General features: G+C 41.6%; 1 protein-coding gene across 1 annotated transcript in view; it reads left to right on the top strand.

Moving 5' to 3' along the window:
• The first annotated feature begins 6961 nt into the window (after positions 1–6961).
• Positions 6962–15176, top strand: part of LOC134457760 (serine/threonine-protein phosphatase with EF-hands 2-like) — a 32316-nt gene continuing 24101 nt past the window's right edge. The window contains exons 1-3 of the mRNA XM_063209733.1: positions 6962–7087; positions 7604–7658; positions 13296–13471. Of these exons, the coding sequence (XP_063065803.1) occupies positions 6962–7087; positions 7604–7658; positions 13296–13471 (357 nt within the window). The remainder of the gene's footprint in view (positions 7088–7603; positions 7659–13295; positions 13472–15176) is intronic.

Raw genomic sequence — 15176 nt, 5'->3', positions numbered from 1 at the left:
AAGGCAACATTTGTGAATGAGCAGCATGAACTCAGGAAAGCAACTGCTAAAAATATTACACAGTGCACATTTAAGAGGGGTTAAGGAGTTGGACCTGCTGGCAAAGGGTCACAACAAGTTCAAGTCCAAACACAGACAGTTGAGCAAAGGGTGCGCTCCTCCATTCTCCACTGTAACTGAGGAAAACTGGGCATGATACTATCACCCTGTAACATATTCAAAGGCACTTCTGAACCCCCTATACAGCACCAATGGCTGTAAGTAACCATAACAAGTAACTCAGGAGGTGTATTGAGTAGTTTGAAAGAGAAATAGCTCTTCCGGTCTAAAAAGCAGGCTAAACTAAAGCAAACAAGTAAAGAGGCTTAGAGCCGAGCAAAGCATCAAAAAGTGTCATATGATCATATCACTATATCCTGTTAAGACACAGCGTTATAAATTGGCTGCTACCTGAATGGCAATGACCAAGTCGTAGTGCATTACTAAAGGCCCTCTGTTATGTCACAAGTAGTGCTATGGTAGTTAATGTTTCAATGACTATTACAGCGTGCCACTGGAGGTACGCCGTGCATTAAGGGGCTACGAACAAGCTGATCCTACAGAAGATAGACCAGCTAATTAGTGACATCCCCTGTGTCACAGGAAGCTATACGGCTTTAAGCCACTTTCAATTATTTAATAATAATAATAATAAATTTTTTTTTAAAAAAAATAGAAATAATAATAATAGTAGATCAGTTTTATATAGCGCTTTTCTTGGTACTCAAAGCAGCTTTACAGGGAAAAAAACACATAATGTAATCGTGCGCGCACACACTGAGTGGCGGCTAAAGTGAACTAAAAGGTGAACACATGGACACAAGGGCGGTCTTGGGAAACACACACACACACACTCACGCACGCACGCACGCACGCACGCACACACACACACACACACACACACACACACACACACACACACACACACACGCAAACACACACACACACACACACACACACACACACACACACACACGCACACACACACACACACACACACACACACACACACACACACACACACACACACAGGTTAAAAAAGCAGATAGACAATGTACAGCAGGTTAGGTGCAGGTTATTGGTTGCAGTCTCTAGGTGCCTTCTGTGCCCAAGGGTACTTCAGCCATGGATGGCTATAGGATTCAAACCTGCAAACCCTCTGACTAAGACTTACTCCCTAACTATTTGGCCAGAGCAGCCAACATACCGATACATTGTCTCACTAATGAACAAACTAGGAAAGGTATTATTCATTTGAGAGGGTCTGTTGACCAAACCAACACACTGTCAACAACTCCATGGCAGGTGTTACACAACACAAGCCATCCATATTTCCAATCCATATGCCAAACAGAAGACGCCATTTGGTGCCCTTTTACTGATATCTTTATCCATCTATTCGCAGATGCTGCTGCACACGCCCACGTGAGATTTAGTCTAATCCTAATCCACTTGCAACTTGTTTTGATTAGCTGACCAGAAGAAGGCTGTCAACCAACGAGACAAACTATGCTCCCAGTCAGCGGTTACGTTTGAAAACAGTGAGCCATAGCGGTGTGAGTCTATGGTCTGGCCTCAGGGTTGACAACGCCTGACAAGAAGTTATGCCGTTAGTGCTTCTCACGAGGCCTGGTAAAACAGCATTTTAGGGATTAGCGTACAAAGTGCATCCGGGATGAAATCCAGCAAAGCAATCCATTGGAGCTTCTTTCTCTCTACAAGGCTCCTGAATCTGTGTGACACAATGACAGATGCGGTCTAAATAAGGAGGGATCTAAATAAAAAAGCGAGGCAAGGCAGAGGTGAGTTTAAACACTTTCTTTCCCATATTTACAATTGTTGTAGCTGTTATCTGCATTAACTGTTAACTGTTGAGCATGCCAGAACCAGTGGTGTAGTCTACGTAGAACGCGGGTATACGGAGTATACCCACTTCTAAATTTCAGGGATTTCAGTATAGGCCTACCCACTTAAAATTGATTGATCCATTATTTAGGATAGCACAAATGTATACATATACCCACTTCAAAAAATGCTCAAATATACAGCAAACCATAAAAAGTAGACTACACCACTGTGCCAGAACCAGTCTGTAACTAGCTTACTTCTGTATGCCTATGCCTGCCAAATGTGGTGGAGATATAGGCTACAGCACTGTAGGCCTACTGTACCTTTCTGTGGTCTTCCATCTATGTGTGTGTCCCTTTTTTGTGGGTGTGCAATTAACTTTTTGAACGGGTGGGCAGATTTTGACGATATCTTGTGTGTCAGTGAAGGCAAATTAACTCATTAACTTTCAAAATGGCCGCTAAGGCATCAGAATCTACGTTTTGCCATCTCTTCTGAGTTACTAGGGGTGTCAACAATGATCGATTCGGCCATCCAAATCGATGCGGGGCATGGACGATCCAGAATCGATCCGGCAAGTTCCAGAATCGATCCGGCAATTTTGAAAAGTTTCAATCACTTCCATGGATATTTCGGTAGCAAATGAATGTTAAATAAAAGCACTTCAAAACATTGCAAGACTGATACAGACTGAGACAGATTGATACAGAAAACAGCCAATTAATTGTTGCTCAGTATCTGACTACTTGTACTGCCTCATCATGACTGATTAAACATTTGCTTTGCTTTCAGTAGAAATGTAATGCATTGCAATGCATTGTAGAATTGAGTCGGATCGGATCGAATCGCATAGAATCGAATCGAATCGAATCGCTACCTCCCGAATCGTGATCGAATCTGATCGTGAGGGCAGTGCCGATCCACACCACTATGAGTTACACAGAATTACTTTAAATATAGTGTGAGGGCATATGATTAGTGCAATAGAAGAATTTAGGTTCAAAAGCATTGGACTAATTTGGTCCTGTACGTACTTTAGTATTAAGTAATAATGCCTTTATAACAACATCCACACAGTAAGCAAACCATTAATATTAAGCTTACTCTAGACAAATGATTAAGGTGCATGTTGTTGAACCTCACATTATTCAGCTTTTCTTCAAATGAATATTATTGGGGTTTTTTGGTGAATGCATCACAAGACTTTTTGTATACTCCAGATGCCTTGGAAATTACAATTAGTGTTCTTGTAGAAGAAGCACAAGATGTCTTGGCCCGGGTGTGTGTGTGTGTGTGTGTGTGTGAGTGTGTGTGTGTGTGTGTGTGTGTGTGTGCGCGCGTGCGTGGGTGTGTGTGCGTTTGACTGCCCTCACAAATATCCTCATTCTCCACAATGGGTAAACAGGGATGCTTGAATTAACTCTTTTTTTAACATGCACAGCACTAGCGGAGCAATGTTACACAAAGCCTCAGGGCACGAGCACTCATAGGGCCCCCAATACAGCCTGCCAAGGTCATAATAGGGCCCCCACTTCAAAAGCGTGAGGGTGCTAGGCTCAGGGGCAAATGCCCTGCTTACTCCCCCTATAGCGCCACCCCTGTTGCCCAGTAATAAGCAGATCGTGGGAATGTGGGACTGACAGCTGCAAAAAGCGGTGGGAGTGGACACGCTCTCTTATCACTGCCTAAAATTTGTCATGGCCTTCTCCTGTCCTCTCCTGCCCTCTGTTTATTTTGGTGTGTTAGAGGAGAAATCTGGCCAATTTCAACACGCAGCTGACTTGCTCATACTACCCTTGACTTGTCAGTACCCGAAGACAAATCTCTTTTTTTTGCCCTTTCTGAGATTCTGGCCAGCTAATGGGGGCAAGGATTTGTTTACATCATTCCAAAGGCCTTAACCTTACAACACAGCACTAACCTTTGGTATGATATTTTTGAGTATGTTTTAAAAAATAGTTTGGACATTTTTTTCTAGTTAATTCTACATCCATTATTTAAGGCCTGTTACATTATACGGACACTATATGGTGCGTGATCATAAATGGCCCTGTCACCAGAAATTCAGTATGTTTAATTCACTTAGTGTACCAACAAGAGACTTCTGTTTTAGGCTATTCAGAGCACCACAATGCAATTAAATGTGATCATACACTGGGAGATTAGTCAATATCAGAGAGACATCACTATTAATATTGGGAAGACTATGCTTTTCAGTTTCATAAGTGTGATGTGAAAACCCTGACAAGTAGGCTATACGGTTTACAACAGTATAAACTATACAAAACGCAATCTTTCTCTTTTCAGGGAACCTAATCAAGGTGGTATGTGTTTGTTGTCAAGGTGCCATGACAATAAAGTGTTGGGGGACACCCAGCCATAGTAGCCTCTTAGTGCAGATGGGGTCGCCGGCAGGCCTATTCACTATTTGCTGAAAATACTCAACTATAACAACATTGATATGACATGATTAAGACATAGCCATACAATTTTAAGGTAACTAAGGCTCTGCGCAAAGGGGTTAACTAAAAGACATACAGTATGTCCTGCCAAATAAGAGAATGTTAAAATAGTTGTGCGAGTTATTTTAACACATTTACTTCAGGCCTATTGTTTTTTTGCTTTCTATAACAGTGCAAAGGGCGATGGGATGTGGCAAGTCCAAAACAAACTCGCTTCAACTGCAAAAATGCGACAAAGGTAACATTTCTACAAATGAGTCTATTTATAGAGATACACAACATAACATTTCAAACATTCCGTAACATTGTGGCCACATCCTATTTTTCAATTCTCAATTCCTCTAACTTCTACTTTCTTTTCATCTCCTGGTCTGAAACATACAGCACAAATTGCAGTTCCAGGTAAGCATATAGCCTGCCCTATTAGATGCTTCAATTATTATTTTAATTAGGCCTATTTATCGTCATCATCATCATCATCATCATCATCATCGTTGTTGTTGATATTATCATTAGCAGCATTAGTATTGTTGTTGTTGTTGTTGTTGTTATATTATTATTAAATTGTACTGTAACTTATTATGTCTGTACTTCATGCAACCTGTTGTGAAGCTGCAACGGGTGAGTGCTGAGATTTGCATAGGGTTCATATTAGGCCTACTAGATTTAGCCTACTAGGTTTAGAGCAGCCAGCCACCCCAAGTAGGTAGCCTGTTCGTAGCCTAGTTCTCCAAAGGTCCAACTTGTGATACTGGTAAATGTAGACGGACTAGACCCATATACAGTCCCAGGAAAAAGTTTGTACACCCTTGGAAATTTCTTACCTCTAAATTGGTAATAAAACATGGTCTGATCTTCCCGGAAATCACAAGAAGGAACAACCAGAGTCTGCTTTAACTAATTCAACCCAAAGATTTACAAGTTTTCATATTTTCATTGGCCATAAGATGTAAACATTCACAGGACAGCAAGGCATAAGTAAGTACACCCTTGCATTCAATAGGTTTTAACCCCAAGTTAGTCGCAATAACCTCAACCAGATGTTTCCTGTAGTTGCAGATCAGATTAACAAAACAATCTGTTTGTATCTTGTCTCCCTCTTCTTTAGAAAACCGCCTCTCGTCAGCAAGGTTTGTGGGATGTCTGGAGTGAATAGCTTTCTTGAGTTCATGCCATGTCATCTCAATTGTTTTTGTCAGGGCTATTCCAGAATGTGTATTTCATTGTTATGAAGCTATTCTAAAGTCGATTTGCTTCTTAAGTATGGGTTGTTGTCACATTTCAGCACCCATCCTCTTGTGTGCTTCAACTGTGTGACAGACTACCTCCCTTTTTTCTGTAAAATATCGCTAAACTTCTGAGTTCATTGTTCCACTGATAATAGCAAACTGTCAAGGGCCTGAGGCAGCAAGGTAGCCGTATATAATGATGCTCCCGCCACCATACTCAAAGGTGGAGATGATGTTTTGGTGAAGGTGTGGTTCTCCAGTTCTCCTCCAAACATGACATTGTGTGTTCCCCTGAACAATTTTAACTTTGGTTTCAACGTTGGTCTACAGAATATTTTGCAGTAATTCTATGAAGCATATAAATGCTTTTTCGCAAACCTCAAAGGTGCAGCAATATTTTTTTGGACAGAAACCCCATTCATTTTAGATTGTCAGAATGAATCCCATTTTTAGCTATTCTTGGTTACATCTCCTCTTCTGAGTATGGTGTCGGGAGCATCATTATATGCGGCTACCTTGCTGCCTCAGGCCCTTGATAGTTTGCTATTATCAGTGGAACAATGAACTCAAGTTTATTGTGATATTTTACAGAAGAAAATGTGAGTAAGTCTGTCACAACCCATACTTTAGAAGCAAATCGACTTTGGAATGGCTTCATAATAATGAAATACACATTCTGAAATAGCCCAGTCAAAGCCCTGACAAAAAAACAATTGAGATTATATGGCATGAAGTCAAGAAAGCTATGCACTCCAGACATCCCACAAACCTTGCTGACGAGAGGCAGTTCTCTAAAGAAGAGGGAGACGAGATACAAACAGATTGTTTTGTTAATCTGATCTGCAACTACAGGACAAGTCTGGTTGATGATATTGCAACTAACTGAGGGTTAAACCCTACTTAATGCAAGGGTGTACTTACTTATGCCCTGCTCTCCTGTACATGTTATTGCCTTATGACCAATAAAAATATGATAACATGTAAATGTTTGGGTGGAATTCATTAAAGCAGACCCTGATTGTTCCTTCTTGAGATTTCCGGGATGTTTTATGATCAATTTTGACAGAAATGTAAGAAATTTCAAAGGGTGTACAAACTTTTTCCTGGGACTGTAGATCCATCTTTGGATATAGACTAGTAGATCCACAGTATTGGTACTTTCATCAACACACATGGAAAGAAAGATTAGACCTACCTGCAGCTATTGTGCACGCGCGCTCACATACAGTGGCAATGATGCTATGTGTCTGCATTGAGCACGTTATGCCCGCGCGCGCACATGTGTACACATCCCCACACACACCAGCCCAGCCACACACACTCATTTTTCCCTTCACAAAAAAACATATTTCTCTCTTTCTCTCTCTCCTTCCCACCGTAGCCATGCGGGCCGCCCTGTTGATCCAGCGCTGGTACCGACAGTACCAGGCCCGCCTGGAGATGAGACGCCGCTGCACTTGGAACATCTTCCAGTCCATCGAGTACCAGGGAGAGCAAGACCAAATCAAGGTGCGGTTTTTTTTGCCGCCATCATAACTGTCCCAGCACAGATACTCGGCTGCTTGCTTCATGTCCTGCTGTTAATGTAAAACTTCATACAGTAGGCCTAAAAGCGATTTAAACGCGATACACGTAGGCCTATTCACAGCCTGTGCGTACAGTCCTTAAATTATTATTTTACACAAGGCCATTTTTTCCATTGTGGTGCGTTATGCCCATGTAAACATTGTAATGTAGTCCCTTCTGTTCTCGGCACTTTCATAATGTCGGCAGGCAGGCAGGCAACTGCACAGACACCTGTTCCATGATGATAAAAATGCATAGGCCTACTTGAATAGATACATGAACAACACATAGATTATCTAGGTCTGTTGCATGGATATCTGAGTCGTTAACAATAGAAATATGATTATGACATACAATGCATGGATTTTTCGATCTTAGAAGTGATAATCACTGTTTTCAACTGGTCTTTTGTTTGTTTGTTTGTTTGTTTGTTTGTTTGTTTGTTTTTAAATAATACAGCTGTACAATTTCTTCACCTACCTCATGGAGCACTTCACGCCTGCCAGCAGTGAAAGTGAGTCAATATCCCAGGCCTATTTAATTGGCGTCCTGACACGCCCAGACACACATGGCCCACATGCGGCCCAGACATGGGCCACATGTGGCCCAGCTGTAGCATTGTACATTGCAGTACAACACATGCTTTCCTTGTGAATCTCTTGCTTGTTTTGTACATTGAGCATTCTATGTTGCTACATTTATGGTTAGAAGAACATGTTTAAAAAGTGTTTGTACTTGTTTGAAAAGTGTCATTATCACATTTTAGTAATTACTATTAATAGCTGAAAATGTGCGGCCCAATTTCAGTTCTTGTTTTTGAAAATGTGGCTCAAATGAAATTGTAATTGAACAGACCTATATATACTTGTCGAGAAGAGCACCGATGACATTCAAAGTCATCTAAAACATCTAATCCATGAAATGTTTTTTCATGCAGTTTGTGGCCGCTTTATAGACTGAATATGAGGCTGTGGAAGCAGTTAAGTGCTTTTAGCATTTGGCTGAAAAGTGCTGTTTGAATGCAGTCCAGTAAAAGAGTGGGTCTGCAGCAGTGCTTTACACTAACTTTTTCGCTTACCAGCCATTTTGGCTAGTGGTTTTCGTGACTCACTAGCCATTGGGCCTTTTCACTAGCCATAATTTTCTTAACCATCATAGCAGCTTTAATGAATTATATAATAGGCTGTAATAATGTAATGTAGGATAATATAACATAATATAACATAATATAATATAATATAATATATTATATTATATTATATTATATTATATTATATTATATTATAATATAATATAGGGTCTAATAACTAGAATTGTTGTTAATTGGTCCATGCATGCATGCTATAAGAACAGATTAACTCATCTGAGGAATTGCATAGCCGTGCAGAAACACCAAGCACAGTGTTGTGGAAGGGCACAAATGTGTGCAAAAATGAATGAGAATGTGTGCAAAAATGAATGAGAATGAGAGCAAAATATTTCCGTCTTTGATCTGAAGGGCACTTTCGATGCGCAAAGTAGATGGTTCAAAGTCATTGCCAAGCTTCGCATGTCCTCGGTCATGGATGTAGAATAATACCTCTTCTGGAATATTTTCTCATAAAAGTAGGCTATCTAGGCCTACTAGAAGGCACACACATATGCGGCCGGTAACTACAGAAGGAGCTACGACTTCCTTTCATTCCGTTTAATATTGAGTTGTTTAAAAAATATAAACGGACGCAAAGCAAGATGCGAAGGGACATGGGACATGATTTTGTACTGTCTGGAAGGCTACTACTGCGCGTTGTTTAAGCCCCGTTTGACAGTCGGGAACAACGGCACAAGAAACATGGAGGAATATTAAGGTATGAAGACATACAGGCAAATCAGAAAATGATTTAAACCGAACATTATTAATGCCGCATGTGTCCTTGTCTTATCACTGCGCTAATTAGTCTCAAGACTTTCTCAAGACTGAGGTGTTCTCCTCTCGCCTTGGTCATTTAATGTCCACTACTACTATGCATTGTACTAATGACAGATTCCAAAACAGGTCAGTTGAGATGAACTTCGCTACTTTATTTTCACGTGAAGGTTTTCAGTGGCATTTCCAAACGCGCGCTGATGTGCCGGTAGCTCGCTGCTGCCACTCATATTCGCAAGACTAGCTCTATCTGCAGATTCCTCTCCTGCGTGAGACACAGGTGACACGTGACACAGGTGCTTCATGGGTATTGTAGGCTCGCGAAATCGCATTGCATTGCGTTTGTAGCAAAGACGGTCCGAGGGAAAAAACTACAAAATGCGGTGCCTCATCATTTAGAATAGTGACGGACCCGCCAGAATGGCTAGTGAACCTTCGGTATCTACTAGCCAACGCCGACTTTCACCCGCATTTGGCTACCTGGCGTGTGTTAGTGTTAAGCCCTGGTCTGCAGATGCTTCATTAACCTTGCTAGACATTGTGCAAAAACACTCAAAGTGCTCCACTCTCTTACCTCATCTTCAATAAGAAAAACAGATATAAAAAACTCTCATGGCTGTACAAATCTTATGAAATGGATCACTTTTATATTACACTATATGCCGTGTAAGTAGTACGCAGTCATACACATGCCATGTACCAGAGACGTGCGGTCAGGGTAGGCAGGGTAGGCAGTGCCTACCCTGGGATAAATGTCTTAAAAATAAAAACACGTGTTTTAAAAAAAATTCTTCAGAGTTCACATACACAACAATAACATTGATTCAGCATAAATTATGAGCTGTTTAAAGTACAGTTTACGCAGGACAACGATCAAAAACCTAAGTAATCGCACGAAGCAAAGCGCTCAGGCTTGGGCAGGTTGCCGTGGCAACGCGCAGTCCCGGCTGGTAGCAGAGACAGGCTGCTGGTAGTGAAAGCAGAGCTTTCAAATGCCAGCCAGGCAGCCCGGTAAGGCTCGCTTTTCCTCTGCCTAGCCTGCCTTCAATAGAGTTCTTCAGCGGAAGCGGAAGCATGTAGTAGATTGTAGTCTTTCATGTTAGCATTTAAGGACGTCCTGGTTCCTATCAGCTTCCGGCCTCCATTGGGAATGAATAGGGGTAAATTTCAAATAAGCTCCGAGTGCAAGCACGCGCTTAGCGAACCCCCGCAAACTGTCGAGGGTGTTAAAAATAGGCTGTAGGTATGACATGGTTGATCATTTTGTGTCAAACTTCGACATAAATACGATGTTGCGTCCATATGCTAAACCCGGAAGCTTTTGGCGACTACAGAAACGGCGCCAGTATCTAACGGCATGTACGTGCGGAAGGTTGTACCCATGGCAACCAAAGGAAAGTATGTAGTTCGGAAGTTTTAATGATCAGAAAGGGGTTAGCAATATTGAATTATAATCGTCATGATTTAACATGTGAATACACCAACATGATGATACGATCCGTTCCACTAATGAGAAAGGGATGCGGGGACACGCTAATGTTCGTTGTTGCCGTGCAACTTATATTTTTGCCAAACCTGAATCTCTATGGCGTTTTGCAATGTAAAAAATCGCCAGGGAACCGGTAGTCCAAACGCAGCATACAAGTTGACGTCAACGCTGAAGAGCTCTATGCTGTCAATGTAAAAGTTTGCGCATGCGTATTAAGTTGTCACATAGCTTGTCAATGGGACTAAAAGCAGAGCCTTTGGTCTCTGGCGGGAGTATGTGAGCCAATCACAGCGCCCAAAATGAAAAATTGTTACAATTCAGGTAGTAGCCAATTTCTGCCCTACAGGCAGCTATGATAGCAACAACTAGCAAGGCAAGGCTTGTTCAAATCTCTAGCCGTATCGGAAAGAAAACATGGCAGTCTTTGGCTTTTTGTCTTTATTATTTTAAAAAATGCCGAGAAGTAGCAGAAAGACGGTTCAAGTGACAGACAGCTGAGCCGTTTGCAATCGCTGCATTGTGGAAATATTCAACATCAGATGGGTAGCAGCTTCAAGTAGTTTGAATACACTGGGACAAAATGTCTTCATCATCCACCCCGGGCTTTTAATGGAACTAGCTTGCATGAAAAACACAGCCTACTTGTGATTCTGCTTTAAGGTAAGATTCATCTAATTATTATGCTGTGGGTAGTCTTTTAACATGAACATGCTCAAGTTTGTCGTGGTGCCTTTTGTTGTCACTTGTTTGTCAGGGTGTTGACATTGAAGATTGGTTGTGCGGTGGTGGACATGAATAGACCGTGTGTGTGTGTTATTATGGACGCGAGATTGTTTTTTGAGCTACGACATGACTCCATTTCCCTAATTTATTATGATGATGACTACGCGATGCGTGAGTTGTGTGGAGCCTGTTAGCAAGTGCAGCTGCGTTCTTTTGAAGTGCGCGGTACGCGAGATCAACGTGGAACAGGACGATTGACTGGGGATGGTTTCTCGGAGTGTTTGAAACACATTGCACAACCGTAGCTGAAGTGTTTGAGAATACTATCACGCACAAGAATGAGTCTCAGAAGTGGTTTCGTTGGTTTACTCGATAGGCTACTGTCTGAATGCAGGGGTCATGTTTGCAAGCAACCCGCCCCCTTGCCTACTTTCCTTCTTGTCTGTGAGTGTTTGATTAGCAGCAGAAAACGCGGCAGTGAAGCAGGAGCTGTTACCTAGGTTGGTTTATTGCTAAATGTAAATCGTTTCCCCCTCACATGCTATGGTGTGATTCACAGTTGACTAGACATTTTATCTTCAAAAGTAGGCTACACTGTGCCACCCATCCATGTGAAACACCCTGGCATTTGCAACAGAATAAACGCAGCAAAAGAGCAGCAAAGTCAACTGCTAAAGCCAAAAGTTAAAGTTTTCCCCCCAAAATGTTGTGATGTTGTAGCTTTCTAAATTATTATTGTAAAATGTAGGCCTACAGGTCCTTAAAGGTGTACAAAGTATGGGTCCTGGAGCTAATTTGGCAATTTGGCAAAACACATAGGCCTAAGTGTAGCTGGCCTTTTCAAGAAATTGAAATTATGTTTTCACTTATTGTTTCAGATTTAGGTCTACTGACAATGTCCAAATGTCTAAATAGTGTAGCCTATTTACTTATTTAGTTATTAGAGCTGTGGTGGTTAAGCACTGGTGGCATCTTATGGCCTACTTTATATTTACAGTATTTAGAGAAACATACTAATTTGTTGCACATTAAAGACCATATCAGCATGTTTATGTGAATAGGCCTATTTGCCTATTCAAGCCATACCTTGTGGCATAAGGCCCCTCTCTCTCTCTCTCACACACACACACACACACACACACACACACACACACACACACACACACACACACACACACACACACACACACACACACACACACACACACACACACACACACGCGTTACATTTCAGATCTGCATGAAAGGGAACTATTTGTTCAAAGTTTTTAGTCTTTTGTAAAAGTTTTTAGCTGATAGTGACTCTCCAGATTTGATAAAATGCAGGAAATTGCATCTAAGAAATACATTTTTTTCTGGGGGAGGACCGAACCCACCGTTAAAAAAAAATATATATATATATAATCTATATTTACTGCCTACCCTACCATACCCTTCACTGCACGTCACTGCCATGTACATTGTTTGTACATTGCTAGCCTGATTATCATCTACTTTCAAATCTCTTCGAGACTTCGAGCATAACAATTAACGTTTACCAAACGGCATGGCTTCCCGACAAAGTGGGAGGTGTTCCTGTTTTTTGGGGAGCTCAGAAACTATATTTGTATTGCTCTTGGCCTGACTAGAAGTAACGCTGAAAGTGTTGCACCACTAGGAGGGCACAGCCTGGGTAGTACATTGCAGTATCTGCATAGAATGTTTATGTGTATGCCCCTACTTGAATATGAGGAAAAAGAGAAATGAGCCACTTTCATTGTACATGCCATACAATAATTGTATAGTCCACTGTGAATATATCAGTTTGCAAGCTTCATACTGTATAAATATTTTCCCTGGGGATATAGATGCTAAAAATGGCAACAACAAAAAAAAAATGAGGCGATATATTTCTCAACACAAGCCTTGTGTTTGGCTATTTTTTTTTTCTCATTTTTAGTATTGGTACTTTTGGTGAGCAGTCACACCGAGCAATACACGGCTCAAAGTAAAAGCACAGACGCCAACCTTTTTGCTTTCCCCTGTGGGTATAGGAAACCTCATCTCGCACATCTTCAGGGAGAATGACATGCTGAAGGACATCGAGTGGGAACGCTACTTCAACTACAAGAACATCGAGGTGCCAGAGGATTACTGTGGACCTCACCTGACTTTCCCTCTCACCGTCTCCAACGTCACCGAGCTGGTGGAGGCTTTCAGAAACAAACAAGTGAGTCTGCCACAAACCTGAAGCTTGGTTGATTGAGTTGTATAAAGTGGAAGTACTCTTACAAATGTAATTACAACACTAGTAGTATGCTATTACAAAGTTGGAACCATGTAATGTACCACTAGTGTTGTCATTACATCTGTAAGAGTACTTCTACTTCTACTTCTATACAACTGTGATTGAGACCCATTCGTTCTCTTAATGGAGGACATACGGCAGCCTTACTGTCCAATGCAGCTGAGATACAATTCCACGGGGAGAAAATACACACCCTATATTATTGATATGTTAAAAACTTAGATGGCTATACAAATTTTATGGCAAAAAAGACAAGACACAAGTCACTTTTACAGTTTTTTCCCCTACACTACATCATACATGGAATGTGCATGTACCCCTTACTTATATGAGGAAAATAAAGAGAAGGCCTCTTTTATAGTAGCCTAGTCTGTGTATTGTATAGTACATATTTTAATGATTTTGTAAGTTTTATCTTTTCACTATGGGAATAGGAAAAGCATCAGGCATTTCAAGGCAAACAAAACCTAAACTTGATCATTGCTGTGACTGACATTTAACACTGGGTCCTAATCTGGGGGTTACTGTATAAAGAGAGCTTAGTTAATTAACTGAGAAGGTTAGCACCGAGCAAGGAAGGGGTAAACCTCCTTCTAAGACAGGCCCACGCCTTTGATTTGATAATAGAATGAATCTAAAGGGCACCTCTCTTAGGAGATTTACCGCATACTTAGCTCTTACTGTATGTAAACTCAGTACCAATCCCTTTCTACTATACACCAAAAAGCCAGCCACACAAACCTGGCACATGTTATTGCCACGAATATGCACTGTAAAAGACGTAATATGAAGCGCACGTGTGCTGTATAATGAAATAGAAAGCAAGTCTGTGTACTATGCAAATGTGATATCAGCTGAGCCATCGGCCTAGACCTTTAGTTCAGTGTTTTTTGCACCTGTGCCCCCAATGCCGGATCGTCAACAGAGGTTGTGAGTTTGAGCCCCGACTCCGAATGGTGGGCTGTGCAGGATGACCTTGGTCAGCCAGGCAGTGCCGCTGACGCAACAGCTTCAGCGTTGCTACCAGTCAGGTCAAGAGTCAATGCTAGTAACTTTCTGAGTTCCCGCAAATACGGGAACTCCTCCCACTTTGTCGGGAAGCAAACAATCATTAGCAAACCAAGGGAGGCCATTTGGGAAATGCTGTTTGGGAAATGTTAATTGTTATGCTCTTGGTCAGACCAAGTCTCGAAGAGATTTGAAAGTCGATGATAATCAGGCTAGACTGCTTGGTTACACCTGATCTCACGGCCCATCCTCTGTCTCCTGACCCCCTCCTAGTAGCAGCAGCTTCACGCTCTGATTTGAATGGCATTTGCTGTATGTGTTGAGGAGCGTCAGGATACCTAAACATTTTGGACAGTTCCATGGTTCCATCGCTGTCGAACATGCATGGACAGTTTGGCATGACTGTGCACCAGACGTGGGCAAACTCTGGCCCAGGGGCCACTTGCTGCCCGCTCTGCCATTTCATGCGGCCCTCAGAGCCTTTCCAAGAAAAAAAATGCAGATTCATAATGGTCACTCATTTTTAAATTGTCTACCTAAAACAAGGGTCTTGGAAACCTTAGATTACTGAAGTCTACATCTAGATACAATTAGCAGGAATTGCATAACTGACAATGGT

The sequence above is a fragment of the Engraulis encrasicolus genome, chromosome 11 (assembly GCF_034702125.1).
Source record: "Engraulis encrasicolus isolate BLACKSEA-1 chromosome 11, IST_EnEncr_1.0, whole genome shotgun sequence".
In the NCBI taxonomy this organism is placed as follows: domain Eukaryota; kingdom Metazoa; phylum Chordata; class Actinopteri; order Clupeiformes; family Engraulidae; genus Engraulis; species Engraulis encrasicolus.
The sequence above is the reverse complement of the archived record's forward strand: the minus strand, read 5'-3'. Positions and strand labels throughout refer to the sequence as shown.